This window comes from Antennarius striatus, chromosome 4 (genome assembly GCF_040054535.1).
Source record: "Antennarius striatus isolate MH-2024 chromosome 4, ASM4005453v1, whole genome shotgun sequence".
Lineage (NCBI taxonomy): Eukaryota > Metazoa > Chordata > Actinopteri > Lophiiformes > Antennariidae > Antennarius > Antennarius striatus.
In genome coordinates, this window is record NC_090779.1 from 18107846 (window position 1) to 18129849 (window position 22004).

Below are 22004 nucleotides of genomic sequence, written 5' to 3' on the forward strand. Positions count from 1 at the left end.
ACTTTAAAGTTCACGTCTCTTTCATTATCTCATTTGCCTGTACTTTTCTATCCCTGTTGATGCTGTCATCCGAAAGCCAATAGCAGACACACTATTTAAGGGATAAATAGATGCAGTGGAATCCATATCAATTTAAAAACTCCTCTAATTGAATATTGGCTTTCTGTTTACCCTCATTTGATCCACTGCTGTGCTGAAAAAATATTTGCCCATTTATGAGGAAAAAAACGCCCTTTAGCATGGCTAATGTTTCCTTTCGCCAGGGATTTTAATGGGTTACTCACTGTCATTTTCAGTAAAGCAGTTACTCATGGTCACTTTCTGTAAATACAGCAAATAGCTAAATCCTGTTTTTAAACTATAATCTCAACTTTCCTCTTCATGCGTGACACAGTAGCCTGTCAGACCACAGAGGGAGTAAAACACCCTCCAAATATTCCCATGAACAGGGAAGGTCCTTTGATTGGAACTGCATTGCATGAGACGGAGGAATTATTCCCCTCATCCTGGGAAAACAATCCGCCATGCCACAAGACTAATGTAATCATCCATGTGAAGCCTTTTCATGACTACTCCTATATATCTTTTCTTTTATGCCATTAAACTGTCAGCATGCTTGTTAATATGAACATTATATTAAAAAACTGAATGTGTTTTTTTTTCATTTCTATTCAATTTTTTTGGTACAAAATATAATATAACAGAATATTACAACCTCCACTGAAGTCCACCCCATCCACCAGCTTGCAGAGATCCCATCCTCAACCTCATCGCTCTTGGTGCATTACAGTGAGACCAACACGTTTAACGCTATCTGGGTCTGTGATTTCATTACAGATGCTCGACTCAATCCAAACAACTGAGATGACTTCAGGTCAATTACTCAATGACAGAGCATCAGGCAGCGCCATCAATCACCTACAACTGACCTTCATCTTGTCTACCCTGCACGTCTCCCCTCAGCCCGTCCTGTTCATCATGCACCCTGAGACCCTCGTCCTCACGCACAGCATGCCTGATCCTGTAAATACCACTCACTACAGTCTGAAGCATTCATGCCAGCTGCACAGCAGTAAAAATAATCCTCTCTATTGTTCCAAAATGGTTTTATGCTCAATCTTTGCTTGCATCTGTACTTTCACAAAATAAGAAGAGTGAGTCTCCTTATGTGTGATAAGAAGGTTAAGAAAGCAATCAGACTAACAAGATAAGTGCTTCCTGCTCAAGGTCAGACTACACCTGTCACACAGAAGCAGAGCTGTGTTTACGCTATCACACAGGAAGACAAAAAAACACCAGCAGTCTTCAGTCATACTGGAAGTCCTATAAGGCTCCTCTGGAGCCACATAAATGCTCCGTTAACATTCAAAGATGGGGTTTTTTTTAAGTTCACAGTAACTATGCTTGCATGCTGATGTTTGGTAGTCGGTTAACTACATTGGGTTGTTCAGAATGGTATCCTGCTACCAGTTGTTACTTGGTGTATTCAGTTGAAATGCAACTCAGTTGGCATAGAATCTGAACAAAAACTGGGATACGGCATGTGCTAGATGGATCACCAAAACTACCACAACATCATGTCTCAACCAGTTGGCATGGGTATGTGTCTTGAAATTGTCAAGATAATTTATTATAATAAACTATAAATGTCAACTTCGTAGCAGAGATGAACCAGGTGATCAGCATGACTGAGCCACTAAAAGCTAAAGTATAGAAGTTTGTGGTAATCCATCCTGTTGTTGTTGAGATACTCTGTCTGGGCTCATTTGGTAGTCAGGCTAAAAATTGTGTTTTTTCTGTCTGTGATGCCAAAAGCAGGAAAATGGAAAGGGGAAAAAATGATGAGAAATAAAGAGCTGGAGGGGGGAAAAGCTCATTTAGCAACATTTTTAATAACTTTAAAATCCATTAGGACATTCTTTCAGTGAAATAAACTAACAGAACATAAACATCACCCTCAGATGATCATTATGATGTGTACTGGCATTGTTTGAATCTGTATTCATGGTTACAGAGGGGCGGGGGGAGTATCTCATTGTTCACTATCAGTCTCAACATTTTCATATTTTCGTTCTGTTTCTTTGTAACAATGTGTTTAGTATGTACTGAAAGAATTAAACAATGATTCTGTGTGGTGGTGAAAGACTTCCCAGCTCCCAGCTGGACCCAAAGTTGTAACAGAGGTAATGGCCTCAAACTGTCTCCATCACATAAAATCTACAGTCACTTGCTCAGATTATTGCTGTGTAACAAGAAGAGGGGAAGAGAATTGAGTCAAATGGAGTGAGTTGAGCTGGTTCTGAAGTGAATTCCCTTTGCAGTAATAACATAAAGCAATGTTTTTAGGTGTAACCGTCTGTATCCCTATGCTTTCCCTCTGAACTACTAAAAAGACAGTCAATGGAGGGTGGTCCATGTCAAGGTCAAGACAGATGAGGAGGAGGTGATAAAAGCTTAAAACGCTAAAGAGGGTGTGTAAAGAAAAGAGCACGAGGCTTTGGATTTACATAAATTACTATCTAGAACATGTCTGAGGATTACCAGACGCTATCACTAAATTCAAATACAAATGCACACAAATTTCAAGAAAAACTCCAAGGGCTGAAAGTGAGTGATGAGAGGCTCATTCGAGGCCTCGCCACTGGAGACAACTCATCATTCATCCTCAGAGATAAGAGGCCGGGTGGCTCTGGAATGAGGCGAACAGTGTCTGTGTCTGAAGGCCACGCATTAAAGATTGAATTCTCTGAATAGCTGCTTTGAATGACTGACAGATAATATCGAAAAACTGTATTTTTGCTTTCTTTTTCTGCAAGGCCAGGGCTGATAATACGAAACAAAAATGTGAGGTTTTTTAAAACAATTTCTGATGTCATAATGCAAAGGTGTATATAGAAAAAGAAGGTAACTACGACTAAAGATAGAATGATCCAGGTCAGACCCCTCAATTTTTTATTTTCTAAAAAATATTTTGGCATTTCATTTAATCTGCTGCATGGATTTTCATGAAACCTGGTGGATGAGTGAGTCATGTCCAAAATGATACCAAGAAATTACAGATAAAAGACACACAATTTGTTTTTACATGCATTTTGTGAGAGGCCTGAGGTTAGCAACAAAAAAAAAAAAAAACAGAAGTCAACCGTAAAAGTACAGTAATTGTGTTCAGTCCAGAAACCAAAGTCTGTTCTGTTTCCACAACACTATTTTGGGTTGTGATTTAGTTGCAGACTGCCCTGAAATGTCATGTTCTAACTGGAGTCTGTGGGAGTTTGAACTTCTCCATGCACCTAATTACAATCATGCCTATGCTTTCTTGCTCTTTGTCGATGAGGAACACATGGACATTGGCTTTGTCAGCCTGACTCTGTTTCATGTTACTGCCTCAGCTATAGATTTCATAAGGGAGTTTGCCCCAAAAGTCAGAAATTATGAGTCGTTAGTATCATTTTAAAAACAGGAGGGTGGCTGAATGGATCATAAACTGGGTTTGGCTGGTGGATGCAACTTCTGCATAGTGCTGACAGATGGTCTGTGAGAAAGCTGGGAAGTCTGCAAGAGCAGGCTGTGAAGTGGAAACTGCCCAGGGTACTGCGCTGCTTGGATGGCGCAGCATCAACGATCACTTGCAGAGAAAATTTGTGTGTGCATAAAAGTTATTCAAAATTATGATGGATGTTCATAGTAGTAACACAGTTATCATTATGTCATAAAAGTAAAGCGATAGTTGGCCGTCCTTTTAAGCAGGTCACCGTATCTGAGGTTTAACACAGATACATACTGCCATCTAGTGGAAGAGTGTCGCTATTACAGCTTTTGGAGGCTGTGTATACCTGTACATAATCCCCCCCTCTCCCTTTCTCTCTGTCCCCCAGTGCTTGTTTGAATTCAAGAAAGCAAACAGTAAAGTTATGTTCAACAAGCTTTGGCCCCATCCTCACCGGTAGTGCGTGTGAACTCACCATATCCTGTTTACCTGTGGAATGGTCCAATCAAGTACAGACTTCCCTAACTTTACGGACCTTCATTGCTTTAGTCTCAACTTCTTTCAGTTGTAGTTGAATTGAATTCAGAAAAAAAAAAAAGGTTAATTAAATGTTTAAACGGATGAAGCACAATTTCCGATTTCTTGTCACTGTTTTTCATTTAATCTGGTTTATGTTGTACAATTATCAGTTTTTACAATATTTATATTACATTTCTATTGTTGTTCTATTATTTTTATTACATTTGAATTGTTATTTAAAAAGTAATCACTGTCCAAAACGCATATCTGTTAGGCAACAAATTATAATTTTTTTGCACAGTAGACATTTTAACTCATAGCATGAAAAGCAGAGCCGTTACAAATTCTGTTTGAATGCATTAATCCATGTAAGAGCCTGCATGTGCAATACTATGGCCTGACACTAGTGTACTAGTGTACCAAATGGAATGCAACCATAATTAACAGTATTAGTTCAACCTGTGTGTGACACGTCAGAGGGTTGTGTCCAAAGTCACTCCTCATTCCTTAGTGGGGAAAGAAATACCTTTACATGTACTGTAAGATCTTAGTCTGTAACACACACACACACACACACACGCATGCACACACACACACACACACACACACACAGACACATACACACAAACACACCTACAGATGCATTCACTATTTCTATTGTGATGATTTTAAAATTATTTTGTCAGTCATCTCTTACCAGGTATGAATTGGTTTCTCTGAATTAAGTGTTTATCAAAATGATTTTTGCTTTTCTACCTGGAACAAATATGAGGTTTTTGTACAAATTTTAATTTGTAATTAAATCTGAACAATTTTCAAACCCTGGATGGGACTGTATAAATATATGCAGGGGTACCTCTACTTACGAATGTCTCTTACGAAATTTCTCAGCAGGAAAATATTGCCTCTAGTTACGAAAGAAATTTCAACTTATGTAATGTAAAAATACAGTATTAGCTTATACTCACAGCTCCCACAAATTCCTGAACGCAACATTCTCATAGCTGCTCTGCCATTGGCTATTGGTATCTTCCTGGCATCCCATTGGCTAAAATGGATGCCACTCCACCTCTGTGTGGCACTAGATCGCTGTTTATACAGAGTCCTCCTCATTCGGCTCTCGACCCGTGAGATGTTCTGATAGTTTTGTGCAAATATACTTTATTAACTTTTTGAATATTCGCTGTGGACCCCAAGAAAGTGACGGAGATAAGAGGAAAAGAAAAGACACAGAGTTTTTTGTCCATACAAACAAAGCAAGAGATAATAGAAAATTTTGAAAAAGGGATGGTTGATCTCGCCAAAGAATATGGCCGTAATGCATCTACAATCAACACGTTATATAACAAAAGGAAGTTTAAAGAGTTTAAGGCATGGCGTGGGTGGTTGGAGAAGTTCAAAAGGAGGACTGGAATTCACTCTGTTGTTCGTCATCGTGAGATAGGACCGCATGAACCAAAGAGGGCAAAAAACAATGAGGACAGCTGTTAAAAGGTAAATGACCGTCATTATTATTCTTTACTCTATTCTTTGTTTTTTACGTTATGCACAACTCTCATTTATTGTGTAATAATCTAATCGTAACATGTATTTGTTACATGTTTCGCTGCATTTTTATGCTTTATAAAACATTTATGTCGGAATTTTTGTGGGCTTGGAACAGATTAGGGCATTTGCACTGAAAACGCGTCTCTACTTAGGTAATTTTCTATTTACGTAATTTCTTCCGTGACCAATTAATTTTGTAAGTAGAGGTACCACTGTATATGGGTAAGAAAATGCTAAAATATCTGTCTCATTTCTACATTCAGCTGTTCTTGCTCACAAAGCTGTAGCTTTATAAGGATCCTAAAGAAAGTGGAAAAAATATACGGTGCAGCACAATATAATGTTTGTATGTGAGCTGGCACTCCTCCCCTCTTAGACTGACAGATTGGTAAAGTTTCTACACAACACAGATCATAGGCAGCATGCCTGTAAATATGAGCATCCATTCATCCATTTTCCATGCTGCTTGTCCACTTACACGAGTCACGGGGGTTGCTGGTGCCCATCCCAGCGGACTAACAGGCATGAAGGGGGGAGATGTTCCAAACACATTGCCAGTGCATCGCGGTAAGTATGAGCAGACATCACATATCACATATTGTTTTGCTCAAGTGTTGCAATTGAGCTTGCTTATCAGGGTTGTGATGGTAGATTCTATTGTATTGACACTAACTACCGTTACATGTTAGCATTAAGCAAAGGGAACAAGCAGTTTATTTATTGTTTACGTTTATTTTTTCATGAATTTACAAAACAGATTTTAAATCCAACTTTCAAAGATATAAAAAGTGAATACTCTTAATTTTTTTTCCCATTCCTTAGAATTACAATTACAAATATAGAAAACTATAAGAATGATAATTTGACGGTTTGTATAACTCATCCTCCCGTGATGGGACAAATGACGACATGTCTTCTGGTAGTCAGTATGAAATTAGGCACATTTGAATCTTTAAAACATAGATCTTGCTTTCAGATTGAACTCTGCTCTATGAAAAGGTCTTCTGTCTGGACTTATGGAAAATTAACATCAGTGTTTCGGAAAGAAAATACTGTGTGTTGTGTTATGTTGTGTTGTGTTGTGTTGTTTTTGGACAGCTATGCCGTCCTTAAACTTTTTATCACCAACCGACACTGATCCACCCACCAGGGAACTATTAAATGAAACGGTTGGTTCAGCTTCTTTTCAAAGGACGGAAAATGACGTGCTTTTTTTTTCCAATTACTGTACTACTTTAAATTTTATAGAAGATTGTAATAATAGAATGTAACTTAATAATAGCTAATACTAAATGACTAAAATCATCATGCATGTGTATTCATCTTGAGTGTCTACTGTAAACATGAAACTCATGGATTTTTTTTTTTTAATCTGGTTTTAAGACACTTTTTATTCCTTACATTTGGGTCCTGGTTGTTTGTCTCATATTTTTTTGTAAGCTTTTAAGTTTTAATTTATTGTATTTGACCATTAGCTGAACTCAGCCATCTCCTTTAAAGTGCTTTTTCCTTTGACCTTTAAGCTTTAATTAACTTTAAAGACTAACTGAGCATTGATCTTACCAACTTACCATTTCACAGCTGAGGGAAACCATTGCTGGTCAGGGAACTGAGCTCTTTCTGACTTTTTCCACCTTCACTTCAACCCAAGATAAACACCTTGCGGGCCGAACTCATCTGGGTTTGACTACCTGGCCTGTCCATTACATACCATTAACCAGTCATGATGATCCCACTTTTCCAAGGCACAGCTTCATCATCCTAGGAATTCCATAGCTTGGAGGTGTTTCCTTGCAGCCTGAGATCCAAAGCACATCATGGGAGCAAGAAGCTCCCTGCTGTGTTCCAGTGTAAGCACCGTCATTAGGAAGGGTAGCGTTCACTTGTTTTATACTCATTCCTATGCTGTTTGGATGACGTTGCTCCTAGTTAAATGAGACTTGATCCTTCTGCAGTCATTCCTGTATTTATATATGCTCTTGTAAATGTGGGAGGGTAAAGTGTTTGGGGAAATCCACTAATCTCCTAGTTGTTTATTACAGAAGTCTTATAACAGGGTTCCTTGTTGTTTGGGATGCAATGGCTTCTTTCTTTGTTGATGTAATTTCTTCTCTAATTTTCAAATATTAGTAATATTCCCAATATTGTCACTATTGAACATCGTAATATTTCTTTTCAAATAAAGTTTGTAATAACTGCTTCCCTCTTATTGCTTTTGAGGTTATACATTTCAGTCCTAGGCATTGCCTACCTGGCTGTCACTATTGAACAGCTTCTCTCTTATTTCCCTTCAAGACCTTACTGACGTAGCCGGCAGTATGAAACTTTACTCATTCTCTGAAGATAGTTTACAAGTGTCCTGACTGAAAGGCTCAGGCATTGTTGGATTACAGACCTCTCATTGAATTTCAGTGTATTTAGTTGTGACCCTCCACAATATACAGTAATCTGAAGTTAGAAATCATGATGATCAGCCCATACACCATGTTTTTAGACACTGTGTTAAATTAAGTTCCATCCTATCTCATCCTAAACTACAGACAGCTATTCACAATTTCATATGATCTCATTTAGAATAGATTAGACTTTAATTTCCTTTCACATGACTTCATAAAGGCTTGTCAACAGTCTAAACGGCCCATTTCATGAGGACATCACATCCATCAAAGCCCAAATCCTGTACTTCCTTTCATTTTTTATGTTGGCTTCTATACATCCATGAGGTGGTGCTGAAGAGTCAAAACGTTTGATGAAAAAAATGTTGCCACAGAAGAAATGGTGATAATCTACACACTAAAGCAAAAGCGGAAGTGAGGACATACTCATCGTTGATTGACAGACTGATATATGTATAGAAGGAATGCAGCTAAGCCACATACATCTTGAACTTCGAGCAGAAATGGACCTTAAGCCATTGGGTCTTGTCTGTTGATTGTCTTTAAAGTAGACTGACACATCCAGCAACATTAAATGCACCATTATTTCACGGCTCTTGCTCTCACCTTTAGAGCCCTACAGTGAGACATCTTACCACACAACGTTGTAACCCTTTTCATTATAACCGTTTTTGCATGTACCAAGTAGCTTTGTGTTGTTTGAATCGTTATAAATTTAGATGTGTGAGAATCTGCAGCATGTGACAGTCGACACTCTGTGGATCATTTCCTGATGTAACAACTGCTGAGAATTCAACTGCTGTCTTTTCACTTATCTGTGCTCACTTCAGACCTGCCAACTTCTCTTTTCTGAAGAAAGAAGTGTGATACACTTTAAACTATTGATCATGATACTTTCCCAGAGCAGGTGATCACTCATCACTTACTGTAATCTAGAATGCAATTGTAGCACAAGGCTGTACGCATTCACCAAGCACACCAAATTCAGATGGCAGTTAAAAGGGTAATATCTGGTACAGACAAGGGTATCATTTTCCTTGCCTTTACATATTGACAAAATAATATGTTCAAATTCTTGAGCTGGAATTCTTCAGGGATTTGCAGATGCTACAGTTCCCTTGTCATTTCCAACTCTCGGTACGCATTCCTCCTCTGCTGCACAATTTCCACATCTAAGCCTGAGATCAGCTTTGTCCAACTCTGATGTCAAGAGAGACACATCTGTGAGACCATGTGCATGGAAACGTAACACAATGAAACTGTGTGCTGTGCTCACATTTTGCCATTTGTGTAGGCCCAAATGAATGTTAAAATAGTGTTCAAGAATTTTTTATATAGTTGCACTTCTTGTAGCTGTTGTCAAGGCACACCGTGCCAAGAAGTGAACAAAGTAGTTCTTTGTGGTCTCTGCAAATGTCTTCTGTCCAGAACTTGGTGTGTGTTTTTTATACTTGAAAATAATTGCTTAGTTGAGTTTCACATTCATGGGGTGTGAGTTTTCCTCGTTTGTCCAGCTTAGGAACACAAAACAAGCTGGATGCCAGTAGCCATCTTGGCACCGTTGCATCCTTTTCATCCCACTGAGGGACCATGCTGTTGGTTAAAACAGAACTTTCATTTTGCAAGTATGCAACTACACTTCAATAGCGCAATAACATCGTCTCTCATCTGTGCGTTTCTCCTAACCACAAAAATAAAACAAAAGCAAGGATACTGTGTCTGTTTGAAAGAAACCAAATGTCTGTGTCCATTTAACAAATACAATAAATAGTTCACAACATAAACTGTTTCCAACCTGCTGCAAAAATGTAACCATATATTGACCATATATGTTTGACATGAAGGTCCGTTGACTGAATCTGAATTGTATGTCTATGATTGTGGTGAGAACAAACTGATTTAAAAAGCGTAAAGCTGATGACAATTGGCTGCAACATTTAAAAGAGAGTCAACTTATGAGGGGTTGAGAGATAGGCATGGAGAGAGAGGAGAGAGAGAGAGAGAGAGAGAGAGAGGGATGTGAGGGAGGTGGAGAGAAATCACAGAAGGGGTGGAAAAAGAAAACATTAAAAAGGGTATAGTCAAAGTTATGTGGGGATACTGACGCAAAGTCAGGAGCGGGAAGGAAATGCAATAGAAAGTCCCCAACAGGCAGAGAAAAGGACATGCTGTTATCAGATGCAGATAACCCTGTGACTGTGATTCAGCCACCATGCTGCCCAGAAGGATGGTCGTCATTGGTCTTTTTTATTGCTGCATCAAAACGTGTGTTACTCAGACAAAAGGTGAGAGTTTTCAAATAATAACTTCGAGCCTAGAATAAAGAATACTGTGAAGTGTGTAGCTTGTTCTCATTTGTAGATATACAGGATATAAAACTACATCTATTTCATATATTTAAAATTTTATTCTTATCCAGTTTTGAATTAAGACTTTTTTAATTGACATTTAAGCGGTTTTATTTTGTGTGAGATAAAATGCTCTTCCAATATGAAGATCCTTGTGTTCGTGTTCCATCTGTAATCTGACCACAGTGAAGTTAGTCAATTGAAGAATTTGGGGCCATAGTATATTTTGTGATCCATCTTACTTTTTGCCGCCTAAGCAAAGACCCAGATTTCATTTGAATCCTTGACTGTGGCGTAAACAGCATGAATTTTAAGAATAAACAGCCTAAGAAAGACAACTGTTGACTTTGCTGTGTTGTGACTGGTTCGTGAACTGGGGATTTATTTTCCTGACATGAACTAAATTGCTTTTTTTGCCTAAAAATAAGAACAGATGGAATCTTAGAATGGATGGTACTGTGTATATTGTACATCCACCATTCACCATGACAACCCTTTGCCGACAGTTGTAGTTAGGGGTCACAGCTGCACATGTACACATCCTGCAGATTCTATTCTGTTACCCATACGTAGATGTCCTTATAAATTGTGAATAAGCCTCATAAATAAAGATTGCCTCTTATTGACCTGATTCCCCCCCAGACAATTAATATCATCCTTAGTTCTGTTTTCCAAACATGTCTTGTTGGTGACAACATTTGTTTCCGGATGAGATTGCAGACAAATGGTTCGGGTTTAAATAGTCTTAATTGCCCTGCTGGAGGTTGAATAGATGGCATCAAACAAAACAGCCACTAGCTTTCACATCAGTCACTCTGCCACTGCATCCAGGTCTGTTTGAAAGGATGGTTATCCGTCTCCATGTCTGTGTGATTTCCATTTCTATTCTCCTTTTCAGCTACCCAGCCTGATGTTTACCCTTCCCCATCCTTTGACTGCTTGAGCTCCAGAGGTTTTGTGTATTAATAAGCAACAGGCTTCTGCCTGACACCTGCTTCTTTACATTTTGGCCATGCTTACAATACCTTAATGGTTGATTTAAATTCCTGCTTCTTTCACCAGCATCAAAACTATCCAGTAAAGCCGTGCTGAACATCAGCAAGACACAATTGTTCATTGGAGCATTTAGTTCAAATGGATTACACTAATAATTACAAGTTAATAATGAAAAACTTATAATTTTCTCTGGTCACACAGGATTTGTTGTGGTAACAGTCTGATCTAAATTATGAGCTTGAGGAATGTTATAGAACACAAGACTAAACTAAGGGTGTTATTCCACCCTTGGTTGCTCTGCTGCTTTTGAAGTGCTGATGTCACAACTCCGCGGTCCGACGTCGCTGAGTTTAACCTCGCATACTGACCGATGTGTATTATGGGTGTGCCAAATAAACATGAGTCTCACTTGAATGGCAGTGACCGAGTAAAACCTGCTTCTCACTAAAATTAAAATCCTTCACTTTGTCATTTACTTGAAGATTTATAAAGCATCTCCCACCGTAAAAAAAAAAAGATAAAAGGATGATGAATTCTGAAAAAAATATTTGCTTCACATTTGCTTCAACCTGTCACTCTCACCCTTTCTCTCTATCTGTAAGTCCTATTTCCAGCTGCTAACAGAATAAAAAGGGGGGCAACAAATGTGGACAACCCCAACTTCCACACTTCTTTTAATGATGTTCATCTATTGTTTGAGGTAAGACGAATCTCTCTCTGAATGAGCATTTAAAGACTACAAGCAACAAACAAACCTTAACATTGCAATTTCATTCACTAGATCCTTCTGACTGGAGCACAGTTTGAGTCCAGTGGAGAGTTTTCCATGCGAGATGCTGAGCTGGCTTCCCTCCGCAGGGCAAGAAACCTGAAGGTCATCTGTGAGGAGATCATTCCCAGGAAGCTAACAGAAATAGTCAGACTCAACTCTGAGCTTTCCAATCAAATCAGTCCCCTGCATCAGGACGACTTTGAACGCACTTTGCTGACGTTGGTGTACACTGCCCAACAGATGGTCGAATCAACTAATGAACACCAAAAACATTTGTGGACAGAATCTTTTATAAATCTGTACAAAGCCATTGAGCAGGATCTGACACGGACAAATTAAATGATAACTTTGCTTTCACAATAGCTCCACAGTGGACTTTATTATGCATACACCTTATATTTTGAATAAAATAAAATAAAAAATCCGTTGACATCAAACAGGATTGTCCAGAGATGTGATTGTGGAATATGTTCCATCCAGCTTTATGTTAGCTGGATGTAAGAAGCCTGAGAGAAAATCGTCATAATAAAGAGGTAAAGTGCACAAATGGTGAGATGACTATCAAAATACAGCAGAGTTAAATCAAGTTAATTCAAAAGAGGTACTGCGTACAGTCTACATGACGCTATATGTTGGATAAGTTAATTGACTCATAAGGTCCTGTATAAAGTAGAAATGACACAAGGATAAATAGTGCTGAATATATATGATGAACTAACATCACAACGCCATTTACATTCACATATTCACATTTCATTGTTCTGTTCACTAGCACCTGGCTGTGCGTTAAATGTCAATAGCTAACACCTCTATGGTGGAAGTTCATATATTAATCAATTAATTTTAGCTCATCTCATACAACATGCCATTTCACACATGACACCTCAAAGTTCCTGTGGAATCCTTTGTACCATGTTGTTACAGTACGGTCTCTTTAACAAAAAAACAGACTTGAGGTCCAAACCGAGCTGTCTCTGGTGTGTAGGTTTTAGAAAACTCCAAAAATGGCAAAGAGATATGAGTAAACCACTCAAATGACAGCTCCAGTGGCGATCTGTGAGGTCTATGGATGTCTCAGCAGCTGCTTTGGTTCAAGGCCGTTCGTGTTAACCCGGCATTCAACGAGGGAGCTGGGCACGCTAGTAGGACAGAATGGTATGTACCGGACACAGGGTGAAGAAGACAAATAAGAGCTGATGCCAAAGGGAAGGCTGTAGACTTCACCACTCTCCTTTGTGTTACTGGAATCATCCTCGTGAGCCTTGTTCCAGGCCAGAATGCCACGTTCATGCTTTGATCCTGTTAGACACGTGTTAAATGAGTTAAACCATGCAATCACAGCTGACTGGAGGAATGACTAACTGCTATGTTTCTTGCTCACAAATCATGGGAATGCTACGCAATCTATCTTGCAGTATCATTTTTGTTCATAGGTTTCATCCACTGCTACACTTAAGGAACAATATCCCTTCCTCAAAAATGAATAGATTAAAATCTGTTATAGGGTAAAGTTGACTATTCAGAAGAAAGTCACTCTTATGTCTAATAGTAGCAGTAGTATTAGTATTAGTAGTAGTAGTAGTACTTTATTGATCCCTTAAGGAGGTTCCGTCAGGTAAATTGATATCTCCATCACACTACAAACAGCACAGTGACTACACAAAAGTACACAGGAAAAGCACACAGAAAGAAGTACTGACACCTACAAAGAATAAAAATAACATCCATGAAATATACAGATAAAAAAGCATGAATAGGCATAGGAAAGTAAAGTGTTTATAGTGTTTGCAGTGTAACAAAAAAAAATTTGTTCTCTTCAATACTTTTAACTATAGAGTTCATGTTTATAGTGTTACTAAGGTGTTAATAGATTGATATGACCCGTAAATATAAATGAGGGTTCAGATTACCTTAAGCGTTGTAAAACTGAAGGAGTGGCTAATAATGTGAATGAACTTCAAAGTTACCTGGAATTGTGTTGTCCAGTATGAAGCCAAAGAAACCTCCCACAAACATACTGGTTGTCAGAAGGACCAGCAGCACCTGGTCCAGTTCAACCACACCTAAACACAAAACATCACATTCACTTCAACATCTTGCAAACAAAGGTGTGTTGTTGTGTTTTTTAAAATATGACATTGTATGATAATATTATATTGATGTACCTGTAGTAATAGATTCTGGGTGCTTTAATATCCAGTTAGGAATGACCAGACCAGAGAACATAGAGAATCCAAATACAAAGATGTTCCGAGATGAATTCATATCTGCATACTGGAAATGTCAGTTGAAGAAAAGGTAGGTCAAAATTTTAGCTCTGTGTTCATGGAGTCATCAATTAAAATAAAATCTGCTAAAATGCTGTGTGTACCTGCAGATTAGATACTCCTGTTGCAGAGATGACACCAAACATAACCATGAACATTCCACCTATCACAGGTGTTGGGATCGTGGTGAATATAGCACCCACTTTACCAAACACACTCATGATAATCATCAATACTCCACTGGCGACAATCACCTGGCGACTGCCAACCTGCAAAAAAAAAAAAAAGGATAGAAAACACCCTGTCTTAATTTTGACTTGAAAAAGGTAATGCTTAACAGCTAAATCTTCTTAGTGACATCATGGAGGGTCTTCTGACCTTTGTTATACCGAGGGCTCCAACATTCTCGCTGTATGAAGTGGTACCATTTCCTGTTCCCCAGGCCCCTGCCAGCAGGCAGCCCAGTCCCTCGATGCCAATACCCCTGTTGATAGCATGTTTAGGGGGAGGTGGAGCTCCGGATAGCCTTGCACAGGCATGGTAGTCCCCGACAGACTCAATCATAGATGATATCACGCCACCTAAGATGCCAATGACCCCTGCTAAGTTCACAGTCGGTGTCCCCCACTGACCTGAATAGAGATTCAGACATTTTTTCTATAAGCAGAATTGCATTAAAACTTTTAAATCTAAGATGTCTTTTAGATCTCAGATTGACATTTTGTTACCTGGGTATGGTAAAGTGAACCATGGAGCTTTGCCAATAACATCTCCCTTTATATCAGTGCGGGCCATGTAGCCATACTTGTGTGGCTCTGAAGGTAGAACATTGTAGACTGTCAAAATGTAGCACACCAACCAAGCCAAGGTGATTCCAAGCAGAACCTAACGTGCAAAAACAAAGCATCAAGTTTTAAGTAGTCTAAAGACAAAAAAACAATTTATTTGATGCATCTTAAAACAAAAAAAACCAATACATACGGGGAGAATCTGGAAGATGTAGACACGTGATATGTGCAGTTTTTTCGTCTTGGTGTAAATAGGTAAGGGTACAGGTATGTGACGGAGGTACTGTGAGAACAGCGTGATCAGCGCTGTGGTCCTGGGTGAAACAGGGACAAAGTCAGTAAATCACAATATTTAATTCATATTCATAGATATGTTGTCTGTATGGCTGCGCTACTTCATAGGTAAGTGTAGCTGTTGCCATCAGAAGTTAATTTAAAGAAATTAAGCAGGAAAATTAAAATTTTGAAAGATTCAAACAGATTAAAGCTTAATTTAGATTTTAAATGTTTATTATTTTCATAAAACACAGCTTTACGACTTGGCAAATTGTAAATAAATTTAAAATATCCTAAAAGGCAAGTTTGTTCAGCAAAAAAAAGCGTTAAATAAGCATGAACCCAATTGACAAGAACAAATCAGTCTTTGACAGCAGCGGAACCGAGTTTGTTATACAGCTGTCAAAGACGAGTGCAAAATGAGTGCAACCAACATGATCAGAGTAGAAGGATAAAATTATGTCCACATTTAAATAATTTAATTTGACAGACTTGAAATTGATATCTAACTTTATATGGTTGCCTTTTTTTGCGTTCAGTATATTAAAATGAACTTTAATGGTAATTTTACCCACATGGCCGCCATGCCCCAGTGATAGCCAGCACTAATGCCAGCTGAGTCAAACAGCGACAGCCCAATAAGACAGATAGTGGGAGCAATGGTGAGGGGCCCGATGAAGCGCATGAAGAAGCCAATTAGGCCAGAGAAACCAACAAACATCTGGAAGAGTGAGCCCACCATGATGGATCCCTGCAACTGGTGACAAACAGGAAGAAGTTAATGTTTGACATATATATATATATATAAAATATACATATATATTATATATGTATATTATATATATATTTCATATTTTTAAAACAGACCTAACATTTTGACCTACATATTCTTCCCAACAACAAAAACAAGTACACAAACTCAGCAATAAGGAAAGCTTGGCATTCTTGGGGTTTTAATACAGAGGCAAGGTTTCAAACTAGTATGAAACACATCCAAAGAATGTTACAACACATAATACAAAGAACCATTATCCCATTACGTAGCGGTCGGACAATGGATCCTTCTGTGCAGCGGAAGGTCTTGTTTAAATCTTTCCAGCCAGGATGCCAGATACAAAAGTAATTTGATACACATTATTTTCTATGGGACAAACCTCAAAATAATATTATGGTAGTTTATGGTATTTTCAGAATTCAACACTGTGTCACAATCATCTACCAGCATATGTCACTCACTGCTCTCATTCGACTCTGCCACACATCGATGAACTCTGGAGAGGAGGTGTTGACTAGGCTGGCATTTTGGGTCCAAGCAGGACATGACCACTCTGGCATGGAGAGCATTGCCATGGAAGGTGCCAGAAGGGTAAATGTACCACCTTGGAGAATAGGAAGTCTGGAAAAAAACAAGTGGTAGACAATCAGGACAAGGAAGTCAAAAAATAATGATGTACGGAGCGGAGCATTTCTAGACTGGAGCGTGATAGACTGGTGAATTAGCCACCTCAGTATGTAAGAATTATTCATGCTCCCTTGTCTTAATTAAGACTGACTTAAATTGGTCTGAGAGTCTGCAGTCAGTATTTCTTCCTTTCACATGTGATTAAATGGTTGATTTAAATCACGTGAAAAGGGAGAGGCTGCACTGTACGAATCACCACTGACCTACTCATGTCTTTGTCAAAGACACACACATGGCTGATATCATTTGATGTGAGTTTTCAGAACACATACAATCAATGTTTCCTTTTGGCTTCCCTGGAACAGCGCTCCATGCTCTATAATTGTTTTCCTCGCAGCTGAATTCCAGGTATGTGGATTTAGCCAGAACTAGATTCCAAACATAATAAGATGGAAATTCCTCCCCTAATCCTAGTGCAACGTCAATATTTAGCTTGTTTGAGTCTGCAGAAACTCGAGTTCAGAGCAGCAAAACACAGATAATGTCAAGAGATGTGGATCATAAAAACAACCACTACATAATTCCATGTCTCCTGAGTAGCTGCTGCACTCAAGGAATACATCACAGTGAGTGGCCTCCATCTCTTCATTTCTGTGGCTAATCTTGTGTTTCACTTTCCAAAATCATATTGTATCACTCTGTGTCAATATATAAATATCAACAAGCAAAATCATATTAATCAGGATTTTTAAGCTATATTAATGTGATGTTTTCATTCTCGCACATTAAATATATTGACAATATTTTGCATTAAAGTCATTGTTTCCTTGTAATATTCCTCTAGAATGTAGCCTGTTGTTTATATATGAGGATGTACCATAATGTTGGTGCACCCTCACCTGATGCCGAACGTAACTTGCAGCAACGTTGAAATACCAGATACAAAGAAAATCGTGCTGATGAGGTGGCTTTGTGTCAGGCCATCATGCTGCAGACACAACCGCTGAGACAAGATCAATGGTATGGCGATGATTCCTCCAAATGCAGTCAAACAGTGCTGAGAGAGCAAAAAAAAAAAAAATTTCTATGTCAATGTCCGCAAGGAAACATTAAAAAGATATATTATGTGCTGTGGAAGAATATCCTTTAAGTAGAGACTAAAGTATTTTCCCAGGATGGTCTGACTGACTGTATTCATAAAATTATCTATGACTTCATCATCTCAACCATATCTGAAGGCAATTTCACAACCACACCTGTATAACCAAGCATGAAGAGGCATCAAACAAGCATAAGAGGGAAATGGTCGTGTTTGTAATGTTACGTAAGAGAAACCAAACTAACTCTAAGGCAGAAATTAAATGACACCCAGACTGAACCCCCCACTGCTGATGCACCTGGATGCCGAGAAGGATGCACAGGTACCATGGAGGTGCATCTGTCACAGAGTATGCAAGCTTGTTGGATTCTCCCTCCATGGTCAAATCCATTTCTTCTCCATGTTTTGTCGTGGGTAGATCACAAAACCGCCCTTCTAGCTACGGTTGATTGGACACAGAATCAGACTGGGGTTAATTAAAGATAACGTTTCAGTACAGCAGTGACTTTTGTCGTAGATCACAACAACGGCGAAAAGAATGCTTTAACTTTTGTTCATTATGCACCCTGCTTCCTGCCAAGACAATGTTTTTATTATAATTAAAACAATATAGTGTAGGATAGCACAAAAGCAGTCAGAAAGGTAATTTTCAACAGGAGGCCTAAATTATTCTTAATAAAGTAAAAACACTAGTATCAAACGTGAATTTCCATATTTTTTGATGATTACCTTGGATTCAAACTGGTCACTAAAAAGAACTCTTTAAGCACGGAGGAGCATGATTCACCACGTAATGCTGACAATACATAAAATGTGTTCACCTTCATAGAGTTTAACTGCAAAATCGTTAGATTTTATATTAGATACAAGCTTTAACCTTGCTGAAATTACTTCTTTTAAAAGCTGAACAATGTTAAGAAATAGAAAAATCCAAACTATTCCAAAGTTTTCCTTGTAGAAAACAGAAGAAATAGCTCAACTTACTGAAAATGCATAGGTGTCAAGTCCGTTCCGTTCCTTTTCTGGAGCCATGCTGCCATCAGCCTATAAGTTATGACGGTGGCCTTGTGAGCACGAAAACAAAACAGGAAAGTGAAAAAACATGAGTGAGAGGGGAGGAGACACATTAAGAGAGGACTCCAGAGTCTAATGGAGAATTGTGAGGTGGGAGTCGGAGTGAGGTGGGGATTGGTGGGTAGCTGGTACAGTAGGAAGGAGCTCAGACATGAGACTGCAGATGATGTTTGAAATGAGTCCCACCAGTAGCTCATGTGAACCCAATTACAACAGTAGTAGCAGCTGACCGCTCATTATCTGGCAGGAAGAACATACCACTTCATACAGGGCACATGTCTTCTCTTCTCCTCTTTCTTTCCAGTCAGTAACCTCATAGCAAGAGAGCATTAGGAAAACTTATAGTGCATACAAAAATATATACTGTCGGTGATTCCAAGATAGTTTTCCTGGAGCTGAGGAAACAGCTCAGAACATCTAGTATCATAAATACCGTATCATAAATCCAGTCTTTAAGGCATTGGTCATTTACATCTTTTATTCTTTTTTAAAACCAATGCCTGGTAAAGACAAACACATCACATACCAAACTGTTATATGGTACAAAGTTTTTATTCCTCGTCTGTAAAATGTTTGGGAAAAAGTTAACCTTATTTTCTAATTAACATAAAGCTTTTTTTTCTCCGAAAATTTTATTAGACTAGATTAAATGATTAGTTTTAGAGTTTAATAGCAGACAACATCTGCTTAATTAGGAGGGTTTGGAACAGGGCAATCGTAACATGGCAGAAGAAGTTCATACTCTCAAGCCGCTTTCGTCCGCGCTTGTGTGAACTTTCACATCCAGTCTTGGCTTGTTTGTCTGAAGATGCTGCACTAAATCACAAAGTGACAGCTGTCTGACTGTACGGTGGGAGAGGGTGCGGTAAAGCAATGTGATTTGACGATGAAGAAAATGTGAGGAAAAAATTAAATCTGTTCATTTTCACACAGTGAACAATATTTCCATTTGTGATCAATGATCTCTGAGGCACTTTATAAAAACTTAAATACTAAGGAATTGTTGCTATCTGAAATCTGCTTCCATGTGCATAATATTAGTAACTCAATTTTCTTACAAATTAGTCATCCTGCAGACATGTTAGCATGCTAGAAAAAAAAAATCTGACAAAAAACCTGCATATGAGAATTTCATTCTGGAGGAATCTGGAACTGAAACATTATTATGTTGTACCATGATGATAACGCTGTCCTCCATTGGTTTGAGCAGATTTCAAATAGCAGCTTTAAAGGCCTAAAAATTATGAAGAAGCTATTCTCTGCCCTTTGACTGGGATGGACTCGTCAACCAGTAGGAATGGGCACAAAAATGTACCCGACTGAAATTGAGCTCACATGAAACCACGTAATGCAGGGAAAGAAGCGGCGCTGGGGTATCATGAGGTCTTCTGCTCTGTGTGCATGTGACTGCGTGCAGAATAATGTTATAATTGTGAGTCACGGTAGTCAATGCATTTTAAGGTCAGAGTCAATGGTTTAACTTTAAGTGTACGTTATTATAAGGTTGTGTCATCTCCTTATTAAAACAGCGTCAGAGGTGCTCTTTCATTAAGCCGCACAGATGGCCTGTATTATATGTGTGTCTGTTTCATATATAAATTGGATGACAGGCAGAATGCAACCATTGGGACCAGTGTTACCTCATTAGTTGTTTATCAAAATAGGATTGCTTTAGCCTCTCTATTGCCTGAGAAAGACGGTGTTTGTTCTACGTTTGGTGATAGCTGTTGTACGTTTATCCTCAATAACACCGCTCTAGATAGAAGTCTGACCAAAACTTTAAGACAGTTCCATCAAAGGACTGTCTTAAAGTCCAGTAGATTGATTTAGACAACTTTGGATAACATTAAACAATGGAAATGACCACAGTTCCTTGTCTATCACATGATATTCTAGACTCAAAAGGACACAGTACACCCAGTACATAGATAACTGATACATGTTAGGCTGAGTCAGGCTGATATAGTGTGCTCATCCCTTAAGGACAGTCTAACCCCAACACTATAAAGATCACAGCCAATGGACATTTGGGACTATTCTGTAGAAGTCCCTTACTGCGTCTATTGAAGAGTCCAGCACTGTATCCTCACCAATTTTGCAAACTGTTGAACTTCTACAGTAAACTTTGTTCATACTACAAATTGTCTCATTATTGAAGATAGTGTGCCCCCTTTACTCACGGTTAATGCGTTCCAGGAACCACACAAGATTAACGAATTCCGCGATAGAGCAACACACTATTTACATTATTATTTGCGGTAATTTAAACATTTGTGAACCCTCCCCATACTGATATTAAACCACCTTCTATCTGTATTACCTTTTCCCACACTCTATTATAGACTGTTTAAAGCACTTTTGTGTCTCACGGAAGGCTCACAGAAAATAGCGCACTTCTGGATGCCGTCAGCCAATAGAATGCACATACGGTTTCACATGACTGCCTACCAAAATCCGCCATGAGTTGACGTTGCGAGCGTTGATGCGTTAATGGGTGAGGGCACACTGTACACCTCTCAACCAAGACCAAAGAACCATAGAGGATTTTTGCTCGGAGAGAAAACCCTTACCCAGTGGTCAGGAAAATGTATACATATAGTGTTGGAATTGGTGAGATTTAAAAGAGGTGACTAAAATGTTTTTTTACAATGGTCCAAAATAAAATTCAAATGTGAATCAAAAGTTGATGCGTGACAAGACTACAATCCCATTTTCTGATATTACACATTACACATTTTCCCTTAATCAACACCCCCCCCCCCCCACACACACACACACACACAAGTAAATCAGGTCAACTGATTATTATTTTTTTACAGTCAATATTTTTATTTGTGATGACCAAAAAACAATCTCAGGCTTTCATTCTTGTCTACATGAACACTCAGAAGGATCTAAGTCTGATAAAATATGATATCTATATTGTAAGTGTGGTGAGTGTAATCCTGTTGTCAGAGGGTACTTAAATTATCTATCCATATATTTATCTATCCTGATTTGTCTGTGTTTACTAAATGTTCTAGACTTCCTGG

At 38.6% G+C, this 22004-nt stretch overlaps 2 protein-coding genes across 2 annotated transcripts; one reads left to right on the forward strand and one right to left on the reverse strand.

The window, feature by feature from the left end:
* Positions 1-10025: 10025 nt before the first annotated feature.
* LOC137594495 (protein FAM180A-like) lies at positions 10026-12503 on the forward strand. Its single transcript, XM_068314014.1, has 3 exons — positions 10026-10235; positions 11897-11994; positions 12076-12503. The coding sequence occupies exons 1-3, from the start codon at positions 10163-10165 to the stop codon at positions 12403-12405; spliced, it is 501 nt and encodes a 166-aa protein (XP_068170115.1). The 5' UTR covers positions 10026-10162; the 3' UTR covers positions 12406-12503.
* Positions 12504-12656: 153 nt separating this feature from the next.
* On the reverse strand, positions 12657-19062 carry slc23a4 (solute carrier family 23 member 4). Its single transcript, XM_068314012.1, has 12 exons — positions 18883-19062; positions 18197-18337; positions 17699-17856; positions 16634-16793; positions 15973-16154; positions 15315-15435; positions 15062-15218; positions 14712-14965; positions 14438-14602; positions 14232-14340; positions 14034-14129; positions 12657-13365 (listed from the first exon to the last, which is right to left on the reverse strand). The coding sequence occupies exons 1-12, from the start codon at positions 18928-18930 to the stop codon at positions 13130-13132; spliced, it is 1827 nt and encodes a 608-aa protein (XP_068170113.1). The 5' UTR covers positions 18931-19062; the 3' UTR covers positions 12657-13129.
* Positions 19063-22004: the final 2942 nt, after the last annotated feature.

Bases quoted from the DNA above. Each gene is read 5' to 3' on its own strand.
- slc23a4 (XM_068314012.1), bottom strand. From the start codon at position 18,930: ATGGCTCCAGAAAAGGAACGGAACGGACTTGACACCTATGCATTTTCA. The intron at 16,794-17,698 runs GTGAGGGTGCAC...GTTTTTTTCCAG, and splicing joins CAAGTTACGTTCGGCATCAG to ACTTCCTATTCTCCAAGGTG. The intron at 15,219-15,314 runs GTATGTATTGGT...TTTGCACGTTAG, and splicing joins ACATCTTCCAGATTCTCCCC to GTTCTGCTTGGAATCACCTT.
- LOC137594495 (XM_068314014.1), top strand. From the start codon at position 10,163: ATGCTGCCCAGAAGGATGGTCGTCATTGGTCTTTTTTATTGCTGCATC. The intron at 10,236-11,896 runs GTGAGAGTTTTC...TCTATCTGTAAG, and splicing joins GTGTGTTACTCAGACAAAAG to TCCTATTTCCAGCTGCTAAC. The intron at 11,995-12,075 runs GTAAGACGAATC...TTCATTCACTAG, and splicing joins ATGTTCATCTATTGTTTGAG to ATCCTTCTGACTGGAGCACA.